Source organism: Poecile atricapillus, chromosome 22 (assembly GCF_030490865.1).
Source record: "Poecile atricapillus isolate bPoeAtr1 chromosome 22, bPoeAtr1.hap1, whole genome shotgun sequence".
Classification (NCBI taxonomy): domain Eukaryota; kingdom Metazoa; phylum Chordata; class Aves; order Passeriformes; family Paridae; genus Poecile; species Poecile atricapillus.
In genome coordinates, this window is record NC_081270.1 from 4,141,049 (window position 1) to 4,169,010 (window position 27,962).

Sequence of the window (27,962 nt, forward strand, 5' to 3'; positions counted from 1 at the left end):
TGGAGCGCTGAGGCGCTGAGCCCCGCCGGGCCGGGCCGGGCCGAGACGTGACGATGTGGATGCGACGGCTCCCGGGAAGCAGGTAGGACCGGGGAGCGATGGCCCCGCGGGGCAGCGCTTGGGGCATCCCGCCGCCGGGCGCGCTCGGGGACCGGCGGAGTTAAACCATGAACTTGGAGCGGGGAGTGGGGAGAGGGCTGAGGAGCGGAGCGGGGTGCGGGATGGGGAGCGGAGCGGGGAGCGCGCGGTGCAGCCGCCGGCTGCCGGCGCCCGGGGAGGCGGCCGGTCCGCGCTCCGCGCGGTGCCGGGCTCCCCCCACCCGGTTCCCTCCGCCCCGCTCGCCCGCCCTGCCCAGGAGATGGATCCGCGGTCAGGGTCCCCTCGCCGGCTGCTCGCTCCCCCCTGGACGCCCCGGCGGGGGCCGCTCGGGGGAAGGGGCTGGGGGGGCGTCAGGGACGCGGGCAGATGGATGGATAGACGGATGGATGAATGGATGGACGGATAGATGGATGGATGTGTTTGGGAGATTAATCGAGAATTGCAAAGCAGAGGAGACGGAGGCAAAGTGTTACGTAACACATTTTCATTACCGCTGCGAAGTCATCTGAGCCGAAATCTTGTTATTTCCATGGTGCTGTGGCTGGAGAGCCCTGGCCCCGGCCCCTGCCTGTGTGCAGCCCCGGAGCAGAGTGTTACCTGGGTTTCAGTGGTTTGAGCCCATCTCAGTGGAATCGAGTGAAAGCAGCAGTGGGTAAAACAAGTGAGACCCTAAGGAGAAGTGAAATCCACGATCTGTTTCGTTCTCCCCGACCCGGTTTTGTATTTGGAAAGTCCTGGGTTTGAGCGGTGGTGTTGGGCAGGGGTCAGACCTAAACGTCCCTCCAACCGAGCGGGACGGTGGTTCCGGCGCATCACCTGCTGCTGGGGAGAGGGGTCCCAAGGCGAGGAGTCCCGAGCGGCCACCCCACTCCCGCAGCTCGCAGCGGGCCCTGTGGCTGCTCCCCGGGGAGCAGGACTGGGTGGGCAGGGGAGCTGCGGGGTGAGCGGATGGGTGGGTGCAGCCCCCACCGCCAGCCCTACCCCACGCAGCACCTCGGGGAGCCCATCAACCCGCGCCGCCCCCCGCGTCCTGCGCTCTGGCAGAACATGGCTGCAGCTTGGGGGCACGGAGGGAGGCGGGCACGGCCCCCCGAAACCACGGACAGCGAGTGGTGATGCGAGGAGCCTTTGTCCGCCCCCCGTGGGAATCGCTGCAGGCTTTGTCCCTCTGCCCGGGCTGTGGATGGAGTCCTGAAGGGTGAAACCTGAACTGAGGTTTTGTCTGTGCTGAGCAGCTGGGGGAGGCCCTTGGCCTCTCTGTTACACTCCCGCGCCGCGCCGCAGATTCCAGAGGCACGTGGCGAGCCGGCTTCCAATGCCCCCCGTCCTTGTCCCGTGCCTCTGAGTGCTGCACCCCGACAGCCCGGGCACACGAGCACCTTCACGCTGCTGCTGGAGATGTCTGTCCATCCTTCAGCCGAGGATGCGCTGCTGCGTGTGGGAAGGACAGAGTCTGTGGTGATGTAGTGACCTTAGGAATTCCTCCCGGTGAAAGCACCTGAGGGTTTTCTCAGGGTGCCACGCGTTTGGATTTATTTCGTGTCAGGTGAAAAGCCCAGTGGAACTGGAGGGCCGTTTCCCAAGGCTGGCGCGGCAGAAGGCTGTAATGCTGGGAACAGAGGACGCCCTCTGCTTTGTTATTTTTGAGGAGAGTTTAGCAATGGAAACAGGAGCCCTCTGCTTGCTTCCCTCCTCGATTCATTCGCCTTGTGAATTTCTGTGCTGTGCATCCTGGATCCCCAGCACCAGGCTGTCCTTTCTGCCACCTCATCAGCTGCCAGTCCCTCCGTGTTTTATTTTTAATAAGAGATAACTTTACTGCTAACCTTGCCTGCTGCTCTCCCTTCTCTCTTACTCTAATTGCTTCTGGCTTTATTTCTGACATTTCCCATGTCATTTCTCCTCATTTTCTCGAAGACTACTAGAAAAATAGCTCCAGGAGAAGCACTGGAGCTTTGCAGCGCCCGTTTCACCCCGCGCAGCCTCTGCCTGGAGCGGCTGCCTGCGGCGGGGAGATGCTACCGTGCTGCTCCTTTCAAGTCGGATCCCTTTTGCCCGGGGCGGTGGCAGTGCCTGACCTCGCAGTGAGTTGCGCTCCTCTGCCGGAGAGGGCAGGACCTGTGCAATGCACTGCTCGGAATTATTCGCTTCCTGTGAAGGGGAGCTGCCGCTCCCCGGTTCGGAGCGGGGCTCAGCGAGCAGCGCTGCCCTGAAAGCCCCTGTGAAGTCCCAGGGATGCTCCAGCCTCGCTCTGCTCTTGGCAGGTGTGGGTGCTGCGGGGCAAAATCTGTTCTTTGGGGAGGTGGCAGTGGCTCTGTCACTCTCTGAGTGTGCACAGACATTCGTGTGCGTGCACATGCCTGCGTCAGTGCCTGCGCCCGCCTGCGAGGGCACGGCAGCTCTCTGCAGCGTGCCAGGCTTCCAGCGCAGCCGAGGACTTCCCCTCCATAGCTATGAATATAATGTTTTAAACAATATGCCACAGTTTTTACAGCATTGAGCTCCGGAGTGATTTGCAGTAGGAGTAAAACCACCGTTTGCAATTTCTCGGCGATTGTATAAAACAACTCATTAAAAGCATACATCCCTGCACATTGGCTCCGTGGAAACTTTATGGGCCCTGTAGTTACTGCCAAAGCAAACATTTTCCATGAATTTCACTCATCAGGTTCACACTGTCAAATGTAGATTCAGCCGCTCGTCAAAGATGCAAGCCTTGCAGTCTGGGAAGTAATGAGAGCAGTAAGCAGTGGGAGTTAATGGCCTCCACTGAGGAGTCCTTACTCATCCTGCATCCACACAGGGGCTGAGCTGGCTGCTCTCGGGTGGATTGATTGCCACAGAAATTCATCTGGTGTCACTGGCTTTGATACTTAACAGCCACAATAATGCTTGAATAAACCCCACTTTTATGCAGCGGTTCGTACCTCCATGCTGGCAGCAATTTCCCAGATGAGGCGAGGGGAGCGGCGCAGGGCTTCAGCAGCCGCATCCCAGAGCATGAATAACTGTTGTAATAACACCAGAGACACCACCTTGTCATTGTGGTGTGTCCAGAGGGGTGGCAAGTGGGAGTCGTTGTGGTGCTGCCACTTGGCCAGGATGCTTGGGGGCTGCCCTATGTGGTAGCTCTGTGCCAGCCCTCCACAGATGGGACACAGGACGGGTGAGCTGCCCCTGGGGCCAGAGCACCACAGCTTGTCTCTGCCATACGTAATGGTCATCTGCTGGAAAGAAGGAGTTGCTAATGTTCCTTCGGAGTTCAGCCTGTAACAGGGAGGGGCAGCCAGGCAGAGAACAGCTCTCCAACCTTGTTCCCACTTCCCTCACCCAATCTGATCTCAGGCTCTCCCAGTATGCCTTATTTACCTCATTGTCTGTAGGTATGTATGGATACAGGACAGTGGTGGGTGCTGCAGGCAGCTCCCAAGGACAGCTCCATAGGGTGTGAATAAGCCACGGGACTTCCAGCAGATCTGAGGTTTGTTTTGAAAATGTATCTATGCCTAAGCCTTTGAATATAGCTAACGGGAGAAGGACTGGGAGGAAAGACTACCAGGATTACAGGAACCCCATTGTGCTGAGCAGCAGGAGCAGGAGCTCCTGTGCTCTGGTGCTCTGGGCTGTGGCACCTGTTGCTCTCCTTGAGGGCTGGTGGTGTCCAAGTGGGCAACAGAAGTTCAAGCCCAACCGAGTTTGGGTTTGACAGCAGCACTCTTCTAGCAAGATGATTCCTGGAGGCTGAGTGTGTTGGGTGAGATCACTGGATGGTGTGACATTGTCGGTGCTTTCACCCCCTCCTTTAAAACAAAGGGGGTTTACTTCTGTTCTTCCTTCCATCCTTCCTCCCTTCCATCTTCCTTTCCTCCCACGTTAGGTGGTGCTGCTGGGAGGGGGTTCCTGGCCAAGGCCAGCATCCCAGCAGCCACTATGGGTTATGCGGGACTGTTCTGAACCTGCTTGCTTGGCCCCTCCTTGCCTTGGCTCACCGTTTTCATCAGAGTGGGTTGGTTTGGTTTTTTTTTCCCACTAAAAAGAACATTAAACTTTGGACCTGAAGTGACTCCTTAAAAATGGAATTTGAGTTGATATGAATATTTCCTGTGGCTCTTCTTACTGGGACTTGCACCTACAGACTTTGATAGCTTATATAATTTCCTGTGATGGAGATGTACTTCATCTAATTTCACTTGGAAATGCATTGATTAAATCAGAACTGCTGAGAGATTTAAACTGAGTCTCAGTGGCCTGAACTTAACCGTGGGAGGTTTACCTGCCTTCATCCTTCAACATTAATTTGGTTTTATGAGGATTCCTTGTGAAATGAGGTTTTGTCTTCTGCTGAATCTCTTCTGCTTTCTGGGTTTATCAGTTGCTTTCTCTGGCCTCAGCAGCTCTGCAAGGCGAAGCTGCACTAAAGCCTCCGTTCAGTGCAGTGCTGAGCTTCTTCACTGGGGACATAGTGTGGACCGATGGGCATTTTGGCTCCATCACCTCCCAGTGCCCCTTTAACTCTGCCCAAGCTGGAGGCAAAGCACCCACATTGCCTGTGGTGTGGTGGCAGGGCTGAGTGTTGTGTAGTGCGGTGCTCATGTGGGGCCAGGGATGCTGGGTGTGATGCTCTGGGAGCAGGGTGGAGACCTGCCCAAGTGCAGCTGTGTGGGAGTGTCCTCCCATCAGTGCTGAGAGATTTGGCATTTATAGATCCAAGCAACACTGAGAAAAGGACGAACAGCCCAGCTTGGCTGGAGGTGGATGAGCAACTCCATGGAGATGAGCAGGGGTGGGGTCAGCAGGCACTGGGTGCCTGGGGCAGGAGGCCAGAGCACCCAATTGGACTCGCCTGAGGACTTATAAAAATAAATAAAGCCAGTCATTCACAAAGTGCTCATTTCCAACTCCGATCTGCAAAATGTCTCCTTGTGACTTGGAAATGATGCGTAGGCAGGAGATGCGCTTTGACATGCGATGATTTTTGTTGAAGTTTGCTCTGAAGGTCTTTCTCGGCAGCTCCGCTTTCCTGGCAGTGCTGGAGCATCCCAGGGGCACTGTGTCCCCGCTGCCAATGGCTGCTGTGTCCCCACGAGCCAGAGCCATTGGGAGCAGAAGCTGTTCCCTGGCACAGCATCTCTGTGGGTATGGAAAGGACTCTTCAGCTCCTGCTGCAGAAGCTGGCAGGGAGGAGAAGCAGCGCCTTGGCTGCAGAGCTGCTCCAGACCCTGGCTGAAGCATCCACAGGATGAGGCTTAGCTGTGGTGAGGCGGGAGCGGTGAAGCTTTGCTGGCCTGGCTGCGATGCCAGCACTGCCAGCTCCACTGACTTCCAAATAAAGGCTGAGCAGAAGCTGCTTCAAAAACAACACGTAGCCTGGGAGCGGCAAGGCGCTTCCTTCAGGAGGCAAGTCTGGATGCTTGAGGTGGAAAAACTGGAGCTCACCCGAGGGCACGTGCCCTAGCACAAGAGAAGCGTGGAGATGGGGACGTGCTGGCACAGGGGTGACCGTGTGCCGCAGGACACCGGCAAGCACAGCACACGCCGCGTGAGGAACTGGGCTGTGCCACACAGGAGAGCGGATTTGTGGCTTTCAGCTACAGCTTGGTGAGAATTGATGGCTCCTGTCCATGAGGGTGTTGGCTGTGCCTTGTCTGCAGCATCCTGGGACGGTCAGGAGAAACTCCAGCTATGTTTTATAGCCCTATAGATGGGGAATGTGGCTGCATTATGCCAGCTGAGGAGCTGTGTAGAGCTGCTGTGCTCAGCGTGGGAAGGCTGGGGACTCGCTGCTCAGCAGCAGCGTTCAAGGTGCCGGTAAGAGCAAACGCCGCTAATTGATGTTGCCACTTGACTGCACGCCATTCAGGTTGAAGATGTGACAAAGTCAGGGGCAGCCCTGGTTGTCCCCCTTGGGAATTGCCTGCCTAGCAAGCACAAGCACACACGGCTTCCTCAGGGACATGTTCCGTAATTGCCCAAGTCCCGTGTGTGACCCCAGCCCTGCCCCGTTGCCTGCGATAGCATCTCTGCTCTCTTTGCAGGACTTGAGTAATGAAGCATCAGTTAATTGACATGGACGAGGCCATCCACTTAAGGACCCACTGGAACGTGGGTGATGAATGCCAGGAGATGAAGCTGCACATCCCTCCGGGAGCGTGGTTGGCTCTGCCTCTTCCCGGCCAGAGCCAAAGCTTGGCTGAGTCCTCAGCAGTGGGGTGTTTATGTAGGGAAAGTGTGACCACTCCGGATGCCTGCAAGTGTTATTTTAGGAAGAACTTCCAAAATGAATCAAGCTTTTTTCTACAAGTATCTGTCATTCATGGGTTTTCTTACAAAGTTTTTCATGGAAAGGATAAGGATGAGTTATTCATCTTGTTTTTTGTCTTTGTAAGAAGCTCTACTTTAGCATCATCTGACATGGCATTCTCTGGGTTCCTGTCAAACTGACATATCCTCTGGCAAAATCAATTTTGCTAATTTTGATGGGACAAGGATGGAAGTAAGGCTGCTGGCACAGGTGCCTTTGAAGGAAGTTGAGATACTGAGGGATGCAGCTCAACCCCTGCTGCAAACCCATTGGAGATAATGCTGCAAAAGTTTAATCTCTCCTGAAAAGGGGATTACTGTTTTTTTTCAAATGAGATGCAGAGCACAGTGATCCCTGACACACTGGCTGTTGGGCTCCAAGGGGCTGCTGTGCCCCCAATGGCACAGTGTTTTTGAGGTCCTGGAAGCAAATCCTCACTGTCACTTCAGTCCGCAAGGATTTTGCCATGGCTGTAGTGGGAGAGCCTGTGAGCTGCCTGGTTGCTGTATGCACAGTGAGATGGCCATGCCAGGGAGAAAGGCTCTTCTCCATGGCAAAGAAATTGCTTGGTGCTAAAAGGGATTTAAAACTCTGTGACAGGATCAAGAGTCTTTGCCCCAGAGTTCATTCCCGCTGCCTTTGCTTTCTATTTTAGCTTGGCTTTTTCATCATCTTTTTGGGCTGTTCTTTCTCCATGCTGAGTGTCACGCTGACCCTTCTCTGGCAGCAGGATGTCCCTGTGGTGGGGCTGGGCAGAGCCGGTGCTGTCTCAGGAGCCAGGGGGGCTGGGGGTTCCCCAGGACCACCAGCCAGAGCCTCGGCTGGGCAATGCAGTGCCCTGCACTGAGCTCCCAGCTCCTGCGCCTTGGCTTTCTCCAGGCTTCCCTACTGACGTTTCACACCTTCAAAGAGAGCTCTGGTGCTCCATTTTTTCCTATTGTATTTTTTGCTCCATAAAAGCCATCTGTTCCTCTTTCTGCTTTCAGAGTCTTCATTCCTCTCATCTTCTCCATTTCTGTTAGAGTTTATGGAGCTTTTGAAATTATTGACGTGTTCCCTGTGTTCATTCCTGAGGATGGCTGCTGAGGTTTCTGGGCAGGCTGTGCATCTCTGGGCTGCTGGGGACTTCCCAGGAGAGAGACACATTTGGATCTGTCACTGCAGGCTGAATTGAGAGCAGCTCCATCCGGAGACTGTGGTGCTGGAGTGAAGACCTGAGTTAGTTGGACTTCCCTGTGTGGACATCCAGCCTTTGCCAAGGGGACGGGTTGGCTGGGCCCTGTGCTGGTCATCCAGATGCATCCAATGCTTGTCTTTGCTCCTGGGAAAGCGGAGCACTTTGGGAGGTCATAATTTAAAATCCCATTGTGAGGTATTTTCTCCCTGGGTGTGTTCCATGGTTGGAGGTGTTTCCCGTTGATGCGGATACCACAGTGGGCTCTGATGCGCAGCTCCTGCAAATACACATTGTGTTACAAAGACACCACAGACCTCTTTTAATTGTTTTGTTTTAAAGCTTGTTAAGCTGCTACTTTAGATGTACTGAGCCAACTTATTTTTTTAGATCAAAGCATTTCCTGCATTCATTGTAATGACACCCTTGAGCACATTAATTTAGAAAATACGATCAGTGCTGGGTTATTTATCTGGAAAGCAGTGGGGTTAAAGGGCAGCATAAGCTGTAGCTTTGTGGCACAGTTCTCCTCTCTGTAGGTCCTTCAGTGCCCAGGGCTGACTTGACTAAGTTGCAATCACTTAGAATCACTTTGTGGATATGCATTCAGAGGAACAAAACCCTTCATAAGGCTCCGGCTCTGGTCTGAGATCTGGCAGGACTATTGCCATCCTGCTGGGGATGCCATCCCCTTCCATCCCATCCCATCCAACAGTGCTGGGCATTGCATCCTGCTTGGACATGCCACTGCAGGCCTTTTATCCAAGGGGGAGGCCTGATCATCCTGCAGTTGGTTGTACAGGGGGTAGATGTGTGGCAATGGAAGAAAATTCATGAGCAAAGCAGGAAAAGCAGGAATTCCTCGGATGGTGGCTGTGGGGAAGTGCACTGTCCTGCCTGTGCCTGTGTCCACAGCAGGGAGCCACTCAGCTCAGCCAGTGGCCTTATTTATTGTGGGCAGCATTAACACCAGGGATGATCTCTGAGCTCTGGTTTTAACACGTCACAGCCCTGTTCCCTCAGCAGACTGATTTTGGTACATGGGACAGTGTTTTCCACTGCTGTGATGGGGATGGGAGAAGGCAGAACCGTCTTGTGTGCCATATCCTTGGTCACTGTCAGGATATAAAGCCTGGGCAGCAATTCTGTGGTGTGCATGAGGAGATGGAATACATGAGGAGGTTTAGGTAGAAGCTAAAATAAGGAGGGAAAGCCTTGATTTCCTTAGGTTTATGGATTGTTTTTAATATCAGCAAGAGCAGAGCTTGAGACTGTGGCTCTTCTACAAGATTTTGGTGGATCTGGAAATCTGAAACTTCCCAGCAAGTTGTGCCTGAGCTGGAGCTCTTGCTGCTGCTTGGTCCCAGCGCTGGTGCGGAACTCAAGGGGGGGACGAATGGGGTAAGTTGGCGACAGGTGCCAGTTTGGGCTGGAAAGCCAGTGCTCACAAACCTCCTTTATCCGGGAGGGACAAAAGCCGAGTGTTATCGCTGCTGGGTTGATGAAACACCCCACTGTCCAGCCCTGCCACACTAAATGCACGCAGTGTTTGCTGGCTGGGGCGGCCGGGCGGCGGTGGGGGAAGCGACAGCCGTGCTGTGCCCGCTGAGGGGGATGCTCCAGTGGTACCCACACTGTGTTTGCTGGGAGGGATGCTCCAGTGGTACCCACACTGTGTTTGCTGGGAGGGATGCTCTGTGTTGACCCCCTTGGGGAGCACTCAAGGCAGTTTCATTCCCTGGCTTGGCTGGGACATGTCACACCATGCCATGCAGATGAACCTGCAGCACTCTGAGTCTTCCCAGGGGTGCCAGACTGGGCTCAGAGCTCCTGCTGCCCAAGTGGTGGCAGGTAAACTACCAGGCACTGGTATTGCACAGAAATTTACAAGAGACATGTTTTTGTCTGAAGATGCATGCAAACTTTTGGGCTTCCCACTCTTTAGGATTTTCAAATCCTGTTTGAAATAATCCCTGAAGACCAGGGAGAACTCTCTCAAGCAGATGTCCTTGCTCTCTCTAGAGCAAGCTAAGTCGGGCTGACCGTAATGGACAGTGTTGGCCAGCTCACTGTGTTAGCTCTCACACTCATCCTCAGGCTGGCTGGAGGCACTGGGCCTTTTGTCCTGTCAGTGTATTTTAAAATATGAGATAACCAAACTTGAAACTCAGAGTTAAAGGTTGGCTCAACTTTGGCAGCAACTAGGCACAGCTCTTGCCTCGGCAGTGATGCCACATGTGCCTGCTCTCTGCCCACTCCTTTCTACTCTTCCCCACACTGCCCTGACAGGTCCCGACTCTTTCTGTGGTGTGGGTGCGGGGTACATCGGAGAGGTCCTGCGCTGGTGGGGTCCAGGTGCCTGCGCTGGGGCTTTGCCCTTCCTCTGCCTCTGGCGAAGGACGGGCCTGGAGGCGAGAGCAGCCGGGGCTGCATGCTGCGGAGCCAAAGCTGTGCGCTGACGGCGTTGGCAGGGGCTGCACCTCCCGCATCAGCACATTGGCTGATGGTACCGCTGGGTATTAATTATGCCTTCCGCACTCGCGGCTATTCAAATGGTAAAATTGTTTATTTGCAGCTGGGTGAGCTCAAGGCAGAGGCAGAAGAGTGAGTGGCTCCCCCCTGCCATGGCCACCCTCCTGCCCCCCCTCTCACGACTCCCCAAGCACAGCCAGGGATGGATCCAGCTGCCTCCATCTTGACATTTCCATCCTGGGGGGACCCGTGGCTTCCCAGCCCCACCCAACCCTTTTCTGCCCCGTTTTCCCAGGGAAGTGGATGTTTGCTGTCTGCCTGGCCGCAGCAGCGTGGCGGGGAGGATTCAACCTATTTCACCCTCTGCTGATTTCCCTCCATGATAAATCCCATCCCCTCCGCTGCAGGAAGCGGCATCAGTTTAATTACTTGTGGGGAGAAGGGGGCAGCGGAGGAACTTAGGACTTGTTTTAAATATCACTTTTATTAGCAGGTAATCCTGAAGCTCAGGACTGTAATATAGATAGGTAGTGATGTGGCACATTTAATTTACTTAGGTGCTACTGTGTGTCAGCCTTTGTGCCTTCAGTCCCAGTCCTGGCTTTAAAGAGCTTGGCAGCCATATTTTCACAAATTTATAATTATCTGGAAAAAAGCTGGGGCTACAGAATGGAGCAGTGGGTTGTATGTTTCCAATTCCCATTGGGTCTGGGATCAGAAAAACTCATCCCATGGCAGAACATGGCTCAGGAGAGAGGTCTCCATGGTGCTGCTGATGCCTGGGGTGTGGGGTAGCCCATAGTGGACACCATGTGGGAGTGGTCCCCAAGGTCACCTGCTGATCCTATGTCAAAACTCGCCACGTGCCTTTTGGCACTCATCCATTCTGTCCTCACATGGGATGGTGAGGACACTCATCTCCTCCCAGCCCAGCCCTGGGGAGAGTCCTGGTCCAGCCCAGAGTGCAGAACGGCAGTGCTCCATTTCCATGGTGATGGTTGGTAGTGTGACAACAAAGGACAGTCACTGCACTGCAGGGATCATCACACAGGACAGCGGGATGGAGAGGAGAGCGGCTGCGGCGGCGGCTGCAGTCCCCACCTCAGCGAGGACACACAATTGCGGGCCAAGTATCTGCCACTGAAGTTTTCCCCTCTTCTTCCTGCTCCAGTGTGAAAGTCACCCACTGGGATGCAGCGGCCTCGTTCTATTTCGTATGGAGCCAGTGAGTTCCTGCATGTACTCTCATAACCTGCCCCGCTCCGAATGCCTTTGTAGGACACACAGACCCGCTGCCAAGGATGCTTTTCCTAGAGCATGGTGCCTGCTTTCCTGCTTTGTCTTGCCTGGGTCAAGGAAACATCACCCCAACTGTCTGACCACGGCTCCTGCTCCAGGCGTTCACAGGAATGTTTCTGTCTCTGCTTCACTTGGTGTTCGGAGATATGGAATGCTCAGGGTTCGTAAATCACCCCAACAAGGACATAACCTTGATTCCCTGTGCAATACCAATAGATTACCTAACAGGGGGCACAGAATGGAAGAATGGCTCCATTTGTATAATTCTGCATTAAAAATCAGCCTATTCTACAGTTAATGCTCCTGTGAAGTGTCTCCACAGGCACAGGAGAAAGGGGCTGATGCTGGAGAGCAAAAAAGGACCTTATGAAAGGGACTGCACTTGAGTGAGCCTTTGAGGCTTTGGGGAAGTGGGTTAGTGCTGACGGGTGGTGTTTTGATGTTTGTCAGAGCTGTGATCCCAGTTAATTTTCAGACACATTACCAGAGCCGGGGGGGGGGGGGGGGGGGGGGGGTGGTTCTGGGAGCACAGCAGGTGCACTGGATTAATCCATGTCCTGTTGGCAGTGTCAGGGTTGCCTGAGGTGCTGCCACCCCTCAGGGTTCCCAGGACTGGGGCAGGCGTCGTTCTGTCCCCTCCATGCTGGATGCCCCTGCTTTCCCTCCCTGCACGTGGAGTTTGGGGGGAGCAGCCAAGTTTCCCCACTGCCGAGGACCACGGTGAGCTCCTTCAGCATCCTTGAAATTAATCTCTCCCTCAAGTGCCAACTGTCCTCCTCTTCAAAGCACAGGGCTGCACCTGGAAAAATTCAGGAAGGGGTTTCATACAGGGGAGGACCCTGAAAGGTGTGTTGAGCAGGGAGGCTGTGGTGGCTCCAGTGCAGCACCCACTGTTCCATCACCTTTGGAACCAGGATGGGCTTGGATGGGCTCAGGAAATAGTTCTGGAGTGCCTGATCCATGTCATTAGCCCAGCAGTTTCCTTGAAATCTGCTCTCATGCTTCTTTCAGGTAAATATTTATAGGAGTTCCATTTCCTGTGTGCAAGCGCAGCCGCCTCACCATCCATGCAGCCGAGGGAGCGGATTTGTGGCTGGTGGGAGCCAAGGCCTCGGATGAGGAGATCAAGGACGGGATTTCATTTTCTCAAATACATCCACTCTGCGTTTCTTTATCTAACCCACTTTCAGAGTTTTATTGAGTTTTTCCTGGAGTTTGAACAGTATTTTGGGATAACATTCCCATTCACCTCCAAGATGGGAAAAGAAGTAATGTGAAAATTGCCCACGCTCCTCAAATTTCCTTGCAAAATAGGTTGTGTGTGCTTGTAGGGGGGTGAGGAAGAACCAAAGCCCTGATTCTCGAGTGAGGAGTGTAACCACAGCTCTGCCTGATGCATCCCTCTGGCCGATGTGTACCTCCAGCCAGGGCTGGCTCCGTGCTCCCAAACTGAGGCAGATGGATGCAATGTGTGGGTCTGGATGATGTGTTCCTTCCCCTATGCCAGAGCCCTCCGCCTCGCCCTGCTGTCCCTGAGGAGCAGCTCGTGCCGTTGGAGAGGTGTTTGAGCTGTTTGATGTCTCGGCAAAGCAGGAGCGTCCTCCGGGCCTCCGAGCAGCGGTGACTTTGTGCTCCGGAGAGGCGCGGTGCTGTCCTGCCTGTGAGGCACAGGGACTCCCGGGGCGCTGTGCCAGGCCGGGCCGTGCTGTGCCAGCTGCGGCGGGCTCTCCTGGGACAGCCCAGGTTTTCTGGGGCAAGGACGAGGCGGCAGGAGATGCGGGCGGGATGTATCTCCGTTCTCTGGGTGTCCTTCGGGACGTGTCGCTGGCGCTGCCAGCCTTGTCAGGGTGCTGGTGTGGGGCGGGGGTGGCAGGGGAGGGCTGGGTGGTCCTGCCTCTGGCCGCGCCACGCGCTGCCGCATCCATCCCCGCCGCCGCGCCAGGCACATCACGCTGCGTTGCCAGGACAACGGCAACTCCTACACGCTGCTATTTATTCTGAAGGACACTTGCTCTTATCTGTTGTTGCAAAGCCCTCAGAAGATCGCATGCCACGCAAAATTCCTCCGAGGTAACCAGACTCGCTGCTTCTGTCCCTGAAGCCATCTCCTGGGGACGTGCCAGCTAGCGTGGTGGCCAGGAGGACACTCCTGGGGTGACAGCCCCTTGGGTGGCATCACTTGACGGGACGTCGGTGGGAGGGTGTCCCAAGCTGTCCTGAGGACAGAGTGGGATCTGCCCCATCTGGGTGTCCCTTACTGTGTCCCACCCCCATCCCAGAGCCCCTGGCCTGGGGAGCGGTGGCAGGAGTGAGAGACGCTCTGGTGCTGGGTGTCACTGGTGCTGCCTGGCCATGCTGGGACACAAGTTTCCAGCATGACCCAGGGGAAGACAAGGGCTGGATGTTGCCTCTGCCCACACATCCTTCTGATGCTGCTATGAACGATGCAGCCATGCCAGGCAGGTTCTGCAGGAGCAAGCCCCTGCAAGTTCATGCTGCCATCGCTGCAGCCTGAAGTGCCACAAGGAGACAGGAGGAGATGGAAGCAGGGGAAATATCTGTTTTTCCTGTGGGCTGCCAATCCCAAGCATCAAGGACAGGCATTTTGTCTTTCAGAAGTTTCCAGGCAGTGGCTGGGAAGCAGCAAGCACCAAGTTTGGGCTGGGTACATCTTCCCTTGCTCTGTTCAGCAGCTGTTCATAAAAGTTCTGAGTGTGAGCAACACAGAGAGCTGGGAAGGGGACGAGGTCTGGGGGTGGCACAGATGGTGTGAGAGGTGGCACCTGGAGTGAGTGACATGTCAGGAGGTGCCCAGCACCTTTCCTTCCTTGCAAGGAGATGTTTCAGGTGATGTTGGAGAGTTGGGCAGAGGCTGAAATCAAGCCTGACATGCTACGGGAGTGATCCTGAGCATTGCAAAGTGATTGATGATCCGGCTGGAGCATGAGCTTGTGGCTCCTCACCACTGGAAACACGGCATTGCCTACAGCACGTGGGGGACACTCTTCGTGCTGCCACCACTCTGTCGGCCTCTAAAAAAACCCACCACCACCACGACAGTTTGGGTGGTTTGTGGTTTTCTGAAGCCTTGAAATCCTTCCTCCCCCAGCCTGAACTATTTTGGTTTCTGTTGTCTGTTTCTGGCTCTTCCCTTTCTCCTTCTGCGCTCTTTCCTTGCGTTGCCTTCTCCCTCCCCAAAATAAATGTTGTTACGCTTTGAAAAAATACCCAATTAGGAAAAAAAAGCAGAGATCCTCTGAGCAGAAAAAGCCTGTGCCTGGGAGTATCCAGGTCAGCTCCTTTAGCTTCGCTTGCTCACGCACAGAGGGAGTGTACAAATGCTTCTGTCAACCAGATGCACATTCTGTCGTGCTCCCAAGGACTGTGCGGCGCCGCTGCAGAGGATTAGCCCGTTTAGCCATGTAAAGCTCTCATTAACTCCTGCTGAGTTCGACAAAAGTCTTTCTCGTGTAAAAGCTAAGTAAAATGGAGTAAAGATTTTTGGGCTTTGGCCTAAGGATTTTTTTTTTTTCCATGGTGAAGAAAGAAAGGCAACAAAAATTTGCCTATCAGAGATTTTCTTGCCACTTTACATGGGGCAGCATCGTAGAGAAGACATAAGGGGAGCAGAGCCTCAGTGCGGTGCCACTGGGGAAGGGAGAGGGCTGTGACGTGGTGTGACGTGATGGTGACATGAAAGCAAAATTGTTACTGCTGAAGCTGCCAGCAGCTCAGGGGTGTTCCAGCTGCTCTGTGTCAGAAAGGGCAGCAGAAGTGACTGCTCCTGCTGCCCTCCCTGTGCTGCAGGGTCATGTTCAGCTTGGCTGCCCCATGCCGTGGGAGGGGACGTGCCGTGCTCCGTGGGAGGATGTTCCTGCTGCGGCATGGGTGACTGCCATAGTGGGAGATGGGCTACACGTGCGACTCGTCTGCTCCAGTCCTTGGAGGGATTCATCATGCTGCCTGTGGGCTTGGGAATCCAGGGATGGGATCTCTGATACCCTTGCATCTCAGCGTCCCTGGAGTGAAAGCTTGTGCTGCTGGAGCTCCAGTGTGCGGTCTGCTTTGGAAAATTCATCCAGAAGGGCCGAGTTTGGACAAAGCAGACACTGGCCGCTCCTCCAGGGTAAAACCCATTCTCAGGTGATTCCCATCATTCCCAGACCAACTGAAAAGTCACAATTGTGAATGGAGATCTTCAGCTTGCCATGTTGGTGGTGGTAGTTTTCAGGGGGAGGGGGTGTAGGGTGCCCTACGATGACGTTTTGGGACACTCTGGCTGGAGAACCAGGGAGGACAATGATCTCCGTGGAGCTGGGGGATGTTTTGGGTGGCTGGGCTGGGAGACCTAGGGTGTGCCATACTGAGAGGGAGAGCGGGGTTGCCCCATTGCCCTTCTTAACACGGTCCCCGTCTGTCCACAGGTCAGGTTGCCCGCTCGGAAGCCATGCTTGGATTTTAATAGCCATGTTCCACCTAGCCATGGACCTTGCCAGCTGCCAGCCCCCAGCCACCGGCGCTGCGGGGAGGCTCTCGCCACGGCCGGCGCTCCGGCACAGACTGTCCCGTGGCTCGCTGTGGGGCACGGGGAGCGGGGAGGAGCTGCAACGCCCCGGCCCCCCCTGGACCTGCGCCCCCGCTCCCCCACTGCAGAGACCCCGCTCCCGCCGGCCGCCCCCCGCCGCCCCCCTGCCCGCCGGCCGCCCCCTGCGCCGGCCGCGCTCCCGCCGGGGCCGCCGGCACCTGCGCGGCCGCGGCTTCGCCCCACGGGACGGGCGGCCCACGGCGCTGCCCGAGGTCATCGTCTGGGGCCCCACGGGCGAGGAGGACTCCCTGGAGAGCAGCACGCTGCCCAGCGCCTTCGCCACCACAACCACCACCGCCGCCGCCACCACCGCCGCCACCACCGCCGCCGCTGCCACTTCTGTCACGGCTGCCACGCCGCCCCGCCTGCCTCCCAGCACCGCGGCTCCCGCACCCGCCGGGGACGTGCCCCGCAGCAGCCCCGGCCGCACCAGCACCGCCGAGCCGGCCGCCGGCCACAGCAGCGGAGGCAAGGACGCTCGCCCGCCCCGTGGGCTGGGAGACAGCACAGGTAGGGTGTGCCGGGGGCCAGGGGGGTGGCGGGGACATCGGGAGGCCTGGCGGGTCCTGGAACAGAGGATTCACCACGCCACGAATGTCCGGATGGCAGCGCTGCCTGGGACAGGAGTTAGTGTGACATTAAAGCGCTCGGAGAAGAACGCAGTGCTGATTATCGCTTTTATCCGAGGCGTTTTCCAGCCACTTGCTGTGTTTTCCCATTACAGCCTCTATCCACAGCCCATCTCCCGTAATCGCGCTGAGCACCACGCTCGGCGCAGCGATGCCTTCCCCCAGTGCCGGCTGCTGCGTGGACATGGATGGGAAAGCTGCTTCCCATTTATTGCAAATTATATTTGTTATTGCTGATATTAAACCGTGGGATACCGGTGGATAGTTTACAGAATTTACTCACTGTGCATCGACTGCTTTGAGCCCACTGTGATTTTCTAGTCGAAATGAAAAGGAATTTTACGGCCTAATCTTAATCCCAATTAATTTATCCAGCCTGCCTTTCTTGGCAGAAAGAGACGATGCAACCAGGATGTTGTTCCTGACTTACAGGAGTTATTTATAGCCGAAAAATGACTCCCAGCCTACACACCTTTTACAAAATGCTGGAATTGGCTGTATAGATCCGTGAAGGAGTATCGATAAGGGCTGAGGCTTTTGCTGCTCTCTGCACGATGAGAGCATCAGCCTGGTCTCCCCAGGCCTGCCATGGTCAGTTCCTCTGGCCTGAGTAGCATCATCCAGTCCAGGCAGGTGAGGTCCAGTTGACTTGTTGCCATCAGCCAGCTGCAGGAGCCCCTCTGCCTGCACCAGCTGTGGGAGGATGGCTCCTGGCATGTGTTGGGGCTCTGGGACTTACTGGTGTGGGCTGCCTTGATTAGGCGAAGTTGAGTTGACAGTGATGCCACCCACCCGCCGGTGCCACCACTGCGGTCCTGCATGGCCATGGAACAACGGGAGCTGCAGCCCCAGCAGCTCCCAGGGGGCCAACTGCTTTAATCTGCAGGCTTTAGCTCTCATTAGGGGCTTTCTCCAGGATTGGAGTTTTTGCTAATTAACTTCTCTTCAAGCAGTGAATGTGATAAACTCTTTCCCGGGTCTAAAGGCCCTGTTTGATCCCAGCTCGTACACCCTCAGTTGAAAAGCTCCTGAGCTCCAGATCCGCTTTTCCTTCCAGTGCTGGGGAAGAAGAGCACCCAAGAGAGCTCTCAGTATGATCCCAGTGGGAGCTCCATGCCCCTGCTGTGCCTCGGGACAGCATTTTGGGAGCGAGCAGCCGACACTGTCTCAAAGCAGGGTCTGTGCCCGTGCCAGTTTTGCTGGTGTGGCGCCTGTGCGAAGCCGTGCAGCTTCCCAACCCTGCTCCGCTCTGTTATATAAGCTGTAGCGGCTGGAAGTGTTTGTTCTCTGCTGGGAAAAACATATGGCTACAAATGAGGATGAGGTAACTTGCCTGTACGGTTTATTTGCCTCAGCAAGCATTGCCAGTCCCTTTCTGGTGAGGTGCCTTGACGGGAGCCCACAGCAGGCACACAGTGCTGCTCTTGCTGCCTGTGATCCCTCGGCTGTCCCTGGCACATGTCTGGAGGGTCAGGGTGGAACCACCTGTGTGTGGCACCCACTGGAGCTGGGGTCGCTCTGGGAGCTGGCAGAGCTGTCCCAGGGCTCCTGGAGCCACGCAGAGTCCCCCGTGCTCAATTCCATCGGAGCAGGTGGCTGCTGTTGTGCTGCTGCCCCCATGTCCCTCCTGTGCTGCGTCCTTGTACCCCTCCATGCTTTGCCTCTGGCTCCCTGGTGATTCTGTGTGACCGTGGGGCCCTTGGGGTGCACATGGGGTGGTAAAAAGAACCACTTCAGCAGAGGCAGCAGTGCTCACTGAGATGAGCAATGGGAGCAGCTCTGCTCTGTCAGATGTTCCTCTCGCCCCCCTTCCTCCTCGCTGAGAAGCGAGAGAAAAAAGCCAGAAACAATGCCTCCGTGAGTCGCTGACAGCAAAAACAAGCTTTAAAAAATTCCCCTGGAATAGGAATTACTCGGCTCACAGGTAGGAGAGGCAGCAGAGGAGTGATGGCAGGGTAACACTTGGGATGAGAGCAGAGGCTGGCGCGTGCCCTGGCCTGGTGTGTGCTGCCGCAGGGGTTCAGGTGACCTGCGGCTCAGGTGTTCCTGTCCTGGTGCCACCCCTGCCGCACAGCACAGCGCTGCTGGCATCAGCTGGGCATGCAAGATGTTCACCCAGGCGTAGTTTATGCTTGTGCTTTTCAAAAATGTGCTTCCTTCTTCAGGGCTGTCATAATCATTTTGCTCTGGAGCAGGGAAGGAGGAATAATTAAAATTCCAGCATGCTGTAAGTGGGGAGGGCTGTGAGGAGCTTTCACCGGGCACTCTCCACGTGGGCTGGGCTCCTCCACCAAGGCACAGCATCCCTGGGTCCCGCTGCCTCAGCCAAAGCAGAGAAGAGTGGAATGAATCAGAGCTGTCAGAGCAAGGCAGCAATTGCACTTGCTGGTTTGTCCGAGGCTCCTTTCAAGAGCTTTAGGATAAAGCCGTCTTTAATTAAACCTTTAAGTGCTTTATAAGGCAGAAAACTCCATGTGCTGTCTGCTGCTCTTAGTGGTATTTGATGGCCAGTCACGGTGCATTTGGCACTGCACTCTGTGAGCTTGTGGCAGAGCTGATGCTCAGGGACATCCCTTTGCCAGGGCTGGGGTTCTCCTGGAGGGAAGGTGGGGGCCATGTGGGTGTTGGCAGCTGGATCTGAGCTGGTGGTGGCCCCAAGCCACTCACTGCTCTCTCCCCACTGTCAGCCAGCAGCATGTCGGGAATAAATAATAACAGAGGCGTTGCTTCCCCCTGATGATGACCCTGCATCCAGAAAGAGGGTGCAGTAGGGGGGTGCTGGAGGCAAGGAGATAGTGGATGCAAAAGGCTTCAAAGGAATTAATTAAAGATAAAATGTGTTTAAAAGAAAACCCTGGGCAGTGAGGATGGAGCTGCCTCTTTGATCCGCCGTGCCGAGGCGTGGGGAGGTGCCGCAGCTGGGGGATGGAGAGGAGGTGAAGGAGCTGGTTGGTGTCTCCTGGGCTGCCACCACCAGTTACCCTTCCTGGGAGCTGCCCAAAGGATCCCTTGTAGGGCTGTGCATCAGCTGCAGTTCTCCTGGGGCGTGGAGGATGACAGTGGAAGCAAGGAAGGAGCGTGGCCACCAGCTGAGCTCTCCCTGCGAGGGAGACGGGACACTCCCGGGATGCGCGGATGGCGAACGTGCCTGAGCACATCCTCCCACGTGCGTCTCAGTGAGCCAGAAACTCTCCTATGCTGCTCTCCAAGTATTTATTGCTCAGTGATACTTGCTGTAACACCTGAGAAGATAAGTCCCAGTGTCTTTAGCATAAGCCTCCAGGATCTTCCTTCTTGGCAAAAGCATTTTGCAGCAGCAACAGCAGAGGGAGGATGTTTTCCTGCTTTCATCAGTCCAGCTCAAAATACCAGGAAGTCACCAGGAACCTTGAAGGGCTTGTTGCTGAAAAGCTACCTTTTCACCTCAGGCTGACTAACACCCTCTGGGCTGGGTTTCAGAGACATCACTGATTTACCAGGTGGAAAACCAGGCAGCTCTGCTGACCCCAACTTTGCCAGCAAGAAAGTGTTGAGAAGAGCAGACCTGAGGCGGTTTGTGGTGAGGTGGATTGGGCAGCACAGGAACTGGCTGTGTACTGTAACAAGGCTTTTCAACAAGGCTTCTTCTATGTCTCCTCCCCTGTATCAGCCCCTTGTGGCTTCTGTAAATTATTTTCCTTACAAGCTATTAACCAGCAGTAGGTTCATGTTACGGCCAAATCTGGCTGATCCCCCCTGGGAAAGGCCAGTGGTGGCAGCAGGGAGGCCACACCACGCTCCTGATTGAATTGTTCTGTCCGCAAGCAGCTTTATCAGGGGATGAGGCTTTTGGGGCTCAGATGTGATTTCTGATGGCTGGGAAAGTCGTAAAGCCTCTTGAGTCCAGCCGCTTTGCCCCAGCTTCTCCACAATGCTCAGGAGGAGGCATTGACATCCTGGTGCTCAGGGCACATGAGAACAGAGGAAGGGAGAACGTGGCAGGGATGAGGATGGAATGCTGAGGAGAGGGAGATCCACACAGCATTTGTGTGGGAAGAGGCTGGGGGTAGCCATATCTGGCCCATAAGAGTAACTCCAGTTTTCTCCCTTTCAAATGAAATAGAGTTGTTTTCTCCTTTTTCTAATTTTATGCAGCTTCAAGGCCTTGACGAGGGTCTTCAAAGAGTTGCAGCTCGTAGCTGTTTTTATTGGGAAAATGAAAAATACAGGCTCCCTAACCAGAGCTGTTGAAATACAGGCCTTGGGGGATAGAGGTTCTCTTTGTTTTTAATTAAGAGCTTATATCTCCTGTTCTCTGCCATTGCACGCTCCTGCAGTAGCAAGACATTAGTCTCAAATGGATTTTCTCATGGAATTAATTCCATTGATGCAGAGCTGTCCGGGAGCCGTTTCAAAAGGTGGCTAGAAAGGCCAAACCTCAGCACTTTCATCTCAGCAGCAAATATATGGTCTTTAAAATAACAGATTAAAAAAAAAGCCCTGGCATTGGCTTGCTCTGAGAAGATTGGGGTTTTGCCCGGGATGTGGGGAATCGGGAGCTGGGTTGTGCTGCCTGCTGGGATTCTGTGGCCCCTCTCCCCCCACCGGGGGGATTAGAGGCCCCAGTGAGAGCAGAGACGGATGGCACGAGAGTGGAAAAACCCAGAGATATTTCAGCATTTCCGAGGGTTCAGAGAGCGCCTTTGAAGAGCTTTCCCTCCTGGCAGGCGGCAACGTGGAATTCTGCTGCACTAGCAGAAGCGCAGAGGCTTGGACACACTTTCGGCTCCATTAAATACTTCTCCTGTAATTACCCTCCAGTTAAATGGTCACTGCGTCAAATTGCCTGGTAAAAGCCTTGGCAGGGGGAGCCCTCGCCGGGCCCTCACAGGGCTGAGGCGTTCGCAGGTGCGGGGGCCGGTGCTGGGTGTCCCTCCCTGCTCTGCCCTCCCTCCAGCTCCCTGTTTCCATGGTTAATAACGTGTGATTACGTGCCTGCCGTGTTCTGTGACCTACTGGGATCGGAGCTTTTGCCATGCAGATGAGCAAACAAAACCCAGACACTGCAATCCCTGCTCCCACGGTCTCTCTCTGGGGGCACAGGCTCTCAGGGGGAATTATGCCTGTGCCAGGCAGCTTCCTACACTGGAGGAGGAGGATTTTGCTCTATGAGTTATTGGTTTTATCTTCCAAATCCCCTTCCTCCATCCAATTGGGCTTCAAGGACTGTGCCTAAAATACCGCTTTGCCCTTGGCATCATCTCTCTCCATCTCCACTCACTCCCCAGGATGCTTTATGTCCCTTACAGGACATTCCCCTCTCAAGGGGTGCCCCACCCATTAACCTCACCCCTCACAGATTGGATATTTGCTTGATCTTGCTCCTAACGGCCCTACATTCTTTGAAGGCCTAGAGGAAAAGATTTGCTGTATTTGTAAATCAGGAATAAAGACCTGGTAGTGTTTATTGCAGCAGGTATGGCTATAGGGCTTCCCAGGGAACCATCACAGGACACCTGTCGGGTCCCTTCCCTGTGTTCATCACCACCATTGAAACAAAGATCTGCCGTCCTCTTGAAATCCCCCTGGCTTCTGGTGCAGAATTAATACATGATGCAAAGGAACTTTGCTGTGCCGGTACATATGGCAACTTATGTGTGTGATGGAGTCTAAAATTATCCAGCCTTTCTTAAAATCCATGTGTCCTGCTCCAAGGAACTGCCATCCTTCCCAGTGCTCAGCCACCTGCAATCTGTTCTGCCTGTGCCTTTCCCATTACGTAAATGCAAGGATTAATTGCATCATTAGGTTCTCCCGCGGCCCTGCCGCCACTGCCTCAGCTCCCAGTGTTGATGAAGGTCTCGTCCCCGACTCCGCTTCTGTTTTCAAAGGAATCGGGCACTGGGCTGGTTTGATTTTATTTTTAGAGTCTTTCCTTTTATCTTTTTCAGCAGCGTCCCACTGGGAGCTGCTCCAAGACTGCCATGCAGGATGCGGCCGGGCTGGCTGCTGCCAGGGTGGGCGTCACTCCTGACCTGGCACGCGTGGGCACGAGCTGCCACCGCACTTCTCGCGCCCGTCGGGACATGCTCCCATCGTCACACCCTCTGGGAGCTCATAGCATGGGGCCGGAAGTCTTTCTCCAGGCCTCACCTTCAGGAGGTGGGGTGCCAGCGGGAGGTGGGGAGCCTCCCATGTGGCATTTTCCCTGTGAATTCCCCTGGGAGATGAAACCCAGAGGTGCAGCAGCCAAGGAGTGAGCTCTGGCTCTGGCTGGAATTGGCTGCTGTCCACCCTGCCAGCACGGGGGCCACAAGTGAATCCTTCCCCATGAGCAGTGGCTGCCCCAGTGCTGCTCAGTGGCCCCTAGGCACCCCCAGCTCCAGCTGAGCCGTGGCCCTGGCACTGACACCGTCCTTGCCACAGACACATATATATATAAAACTGCTTATTTTCCTGTCATTCTTAGACTTATTTATTTATTAAAACTACCATCCATCAGGAGCTGCAACATCTGTTTGTGAAAAATAGCACATCCTTGGGCTGCAGCCAGGAAAAATCATTTCATTATGAAATTGCAACTGTAAGGCAGCACAAAATCACAAACATAGTGTACAGCGAGCTGCTTTTGTTTCCAAACTGCTCATTAGGAATGATCCACGAGCCAAAATGATACCCCGTGGAAGGTGAAGAGGGGGAAATGAGCCCACCCGACCTGCAAAGCGAGCAGCCGTCAGTGCCGTAATTATTATCCCTGGTGAATCCCACACCCGGTGCAAGGCTGCGCTCGTCTCCCTTTCTGTCCCAGAGGGGAGACGTCTTCACTTCTCTTCCGTTCTTCGTGCCTAATTCGGGCTGACAAGGAACATACTTGAGAGGATAGGAAATGAGGAGCCTGGCTTACAGATTATTTTGTGTAAGGCAGGAGAGAGGATTGCGGCACCACTGCCAGGGGCTGTGTGTGGCCCTGCGCTGGGAAGGGCTGGGAGTGGGTGGTGGGGGGCTGTGTGGGGAGGGGGGCTCTGCCGGGGTCCCCTCAGTTCCCATCCCCACTGTCTCTTTTCTTCTGTCTGCAGGTCTGGCAGTTCATCAGATAATCACTATTACAGTGTCCCTCATCATGGTCATAGCTGCGCTGATAACAACTCTTGTCTTAAAAAATTGGTAAGGTCCCTCCTGCTCTGCTTGACTTGGGGAGTGGTGTGGGATGGGGACAGGGTGGGGACAGAGGTGCCCATCCCGCTAGAGCTGCCAAAGCCCGTGGCACCTGCCAGGATAGTTTGGGAAAGGCATTGCAGGAGGAAATGGGGGACTTTCACCAAAACCTCCAAAGGAGGTTGGTGCACCAGCTGTGACCCTGCAGCTTCCCCACCTCATACCCCCTGGCTGGTGGCTTTAGGGACCAGCACGTGGCTGGGATTGGGTGGACAAGTCTCGTGGGACACGTGCACATTGCCATTCGGGGGCTGAGTGCCTCAGCACGGTGCCACCTGGAGAGGTCAGAGCCGTGTGTTGGGCCACAGCGGGTGTCCCCAGGATCTGCGTGGTGACAGCAGCAGCTCCTCCACCGCTTTCCCTAAGGAGCTTTGATCCTGCTCCTAAAACGCCCAGCCTGGCTTGGCAAGAAGCAGCTGCATCTCCTGCCCTTCCCTGGGACCCCAGGGACGGAAGGGCACCTTTGAAGCCCCTCAGGCACCATGGTTTGAAGTGTGCCCCAACCCCCAGGGCACTGCTGTGCTCCTCCAGTTTCATTTGCTCCCGTTTATTCTCTCAGCATGGCTGGGCGTATGGCAAAATAGGTTAGCTTTCGCTCCGGGCGCTCCTCACTTTACCTATTTTCCCAGGGAAACTGGCCTACTTTGAGGTCAGCGTTGCTGGCGTAGCGACACGGCTGCAGCGCGGGGCTCTGCCGGTGGCTCTTCCCTCTGGCCTGGCCGAGCTCTGCGAGCAAATTGATTCCTGCAGCCAGGAGGCAGTTACAACACCGGGTTGATGAGGAGCCTGCTGGCTAACTGGGATGAGAGGAGAAGCCCTTTGCAGGGCTATGGAGGCATCCTCATCTTGGCAAAGCCATTATGTGGCATAGCAGCTGACCAAAAGTGCTGAGATTCTGGCCCCACAACTGAACTTGCTTTGGGGAGCAGCCAGTGACACTCCCTCCTGTATCTCAAGTGGGATTTAATTCAGTAAACTTCCCTGGTTGCCACGCTGTTTCAGTGAAAGAGCAGGGAAAATAGTTTATAAAACACTTGTGGGATTTGTCTCCAGTCGCAGCAGTGAGCGGTACGAGTCATTGATCCGGCTGACCACAGCTTGGCAGAACAGCTCAGTAACTGCTGCTGAAGCCAAAAAGGGGAAAAAATAAATCCAGTGATCGGTGTAGAATAGAAATGCGTTACAGTAAGTGAAATTGAGAAATCACCAGAGAAAATCCTTGGCAGGGGAATGTGGGCAGCACCCAGGTCTGTCCCAGGGGAAGAAACAGTACCTGGGAGTTTGCTGAACTCTAACCAAACTGCCTCGGTTCATTGGGTGACCCTGGGCCACATGTGGGTGCTCCGTGGCAGGGCTGACCCACATCACACGCTCTGGCCCCGTCCCCAGCAGGGACACAGTCGCCGTCCCTGTCCTTCGGCTGGCGTTTGTCCCCCTCGAGCAGGACGGGTGAGCGATGGCTGCGTGCCAAGCCAGCGTCCTTCTTGTCACTGCTCCTCCTGCACACGTGCCGTGGGGAGACAGCAGTTGGTTTAGGGCTGTCTCTTTCAGTTGCATCAACCCAGCGGAGCTGGCAGTGCCCTGCAGCTGGCAGATGCTGCCAGCCCGGCCAGCGCTGCTCCCGGAGAGCCCCACGCTCCTGTCCCCAGGGGTGCCCCTGCACAGACAGTGCCAGCATCCGCAGCTCCCACCACCCTCGGAGCTGCCACCTCCCAAAACTCCAGCATTCTGCAAGGCGCTGTCAATCCCATCTGGAAAAAGAGGCATCTTAATTAAATCAGTGTCTAGACCCTGAAATAGGACCAGGCTGATTGAGGGCTCCTGTGAGCTGGGGTTCTCCTCATCTCTGACGTACTGAGCCAGAAGTGTTGTGCAGCCACGAGATCCTGATGAAGCCTCCGGAGCTGGAGGAGCCCCTGGAGAGCAGGCCTGCCCTGCCAGCCATCCCTCTGCTGTGTCACACCAGGTCCTGAGCTCATTTATCCTGAGAAGTTCCAATCTGTTGGTGTCTCCCAAATGGAAAGGGTTTCACTTCATTGTTCTCACCTACATATTTTCACTTAAGAAAAGGCTTTTGCTTCCTGCAGGTACAAATGTGTGACTCATTAAGTCATTCCTCTGATGGGAAAAAGCTTGTGTCTAAAATGTTAATTTGATTCTTAAAAAAAAGCACTGAGACAAATGACTGCTTGTGGCTGATCTTTCCAATTCTGAATTGGAATTGGAATTTTTGAATGCTAATCTAGTATTGAGCACTCTGTAATGACTGGTCAGTCAGGTGAGTTCCCTTGCCAAGTTTCAGGGATACACTGTGCCTCCCATCCTTTCTGCTTTGGCCTTTCAGGCTGTCACAGACTTATAAAAATCACAGCGGGCAACTTTTTACACAGACTGACAGTGGGATGGGACAAGGGGAGTGGCTTTCAATAAAGGGAAGACTTAGGTTAGATCTTAGGGGAAATTTCTTCCCTGTGAGGGTGGTGAGGCCCTGGCACAGGCTGCCCAGAAAAGCTGTGGCTGCCCCATCCCTGGAAGTGTCCATGGCCAAGTTGGACAGGGCTTGGAATAACCTGATCTAGTGGAAGGTGTCTGTGCCCATGGCAGGGGGATGAAACTGTAGGGTTTTTGAGGTCCCTTCCAACCCAGACCATCCCATGATTGTCTGATTCTCTCTCCCCCTCTCCCAGCTGCGCACAGAGCGGACGCCCGCGGCGCAACAGCCACCAACGCAAGCTGGACCAGCAGGAGGAGAGCTGCCAGAACCTGACTGACTTCGCCCCCGCCCGCGTGCCCAGCGCCCTCGACATCTTCACCGCCTACAATGAGACGCTGCAGTGCTCCCACGAGTGCGTCCGGACCCCCGTGCCCGTCTATGCAGAGGACACGTTGCACTCGCCCGGGGATTATAAAACGACCTTCAATGGAAACAGGTGAGGTGGGCACCGTGGTTTCCCAGTGGGTGGGGAGCACCATCCTGCTGTGGTGATGGGGCTCTGGTGCTCAGGGGTGATGTTGTGGGAGCATTTGGCAGAGCTGCCTTCCTCTTGGGTGCTCACCCACTCGTATTTCAGTGTGGGACTGGCCCCCTGGGCCACCAGTCCTGGTTGGGAGGCTGGGTGGGTGCCTCAGCCACCCCTGGCCCTGCAGGACTGGGCGAGCTCAGCACCACACGCTGTTCAGTTCCCAGCTGCTGCTGCTGCTGCTGCCAGCACATAAAATGCCACTGGATCCATTTTTCCAGCGCCTGTGCTGTCTCCTCAGTGGCATCGGCAAAGCTGCCGGGCTGCAAACAAGCGGGTGATTAATGGAGGAGCAGGCAGCTAGAGCCAAATGAACCATTTGGCTGCTGTGAAATAACGGCAGAGCGTTAACAAGGATCATCACTGGCAGCCAAGGGATATGGCCATGCTCTGCCAGCCCCTTGCCTGCCCAGAGGGAGGGGATCAGGAGCGATGGGGCTGGGACCGATGTTTCCCCCACCACAGGCTGTCTCCAGAGCTCTTTCACTTGGTGCTGGTGTGGTTTCACCATATGGTAAATGTGTGCCCCCACCAAAGGTAGAGGGGAAGCCAGGTAGAGAGTTTTGATGGAAAAAATGAGCAGCTGATGCTTCAGGCAGCCTCAAGGAATCACAACATGTGTGGCAGCCACAGCCCATGTCTGCCTGCCCCAAGGACAGGCCTGGAGCCAAAAACTTCATTGATGCCTGTTCAGTCAGCATCTCTTGAGTGTGTGCAGGGTTCTGCTCATCTGCACTTTCCAGGGTTTCTACACGTCTCAGAAGGTGAAGAACTGGCAGGGATTGTCACAGCATTTTTTTGAGTGTCCATAAGCCTTGGTTTGATATGAACTCCAGACAGGTGATAGAGTGTGCCTGTGTTCTGGCTGGCAGAGATCATGGCTTTTCCACCGTCCAGGGATGCTTTTTGGGACCCTCTATCTCAGAGCACTTCCAGGCAGCCTGGTGAACCCAGGCCCACTCAAAGCATCACTCTAGAGAGATGTAAAAAAGCTGATTGTGCAGCAGGCCACCCCGGCTTGCACTGTGTGTGTTACGTACCAGCGTGTACAAGCCCCTCTTTCTGCTCACCGCAGACCCTCTTCTTCTGACCGGCATCTTATTCCCGTGGCCTTTGTGTCTGAGAAATGGTTTGAAATCTCCTGCTGACTGGCCGAAGCCTGTTTGACTTCTGGGGGCAGGGCAGACGC

At 55.0% G+C, this 27,962-nt stretch overlaps 1 protein-coding gene across 1 annotated transcript; it reads left to right on the forward strand.

The window, feature by feature from the left end:
• Window positions 1-27,921, forward strand: AJAP1 (adherens junctions associated protein 1). The gene is made up of 5 exons (XM_058855291.1): window positions 1-82; window positions 15,770-16,440; window positions 23,615-23,702; window positions 26,441-26,683; window positions 27,849-27,921. Exons 1-5 carry the CDS (start codon window positions 54-56, stop codon window positions 27,919-27,921), a joined length of 1,104 nt encoding a protein of 367 aa, XP_058711274.1. The 5' UTR covers window positions 1-53.
• The last annotated feature ends 41 nt before the right edge of the window (window positions 27,922-27,962 follow it).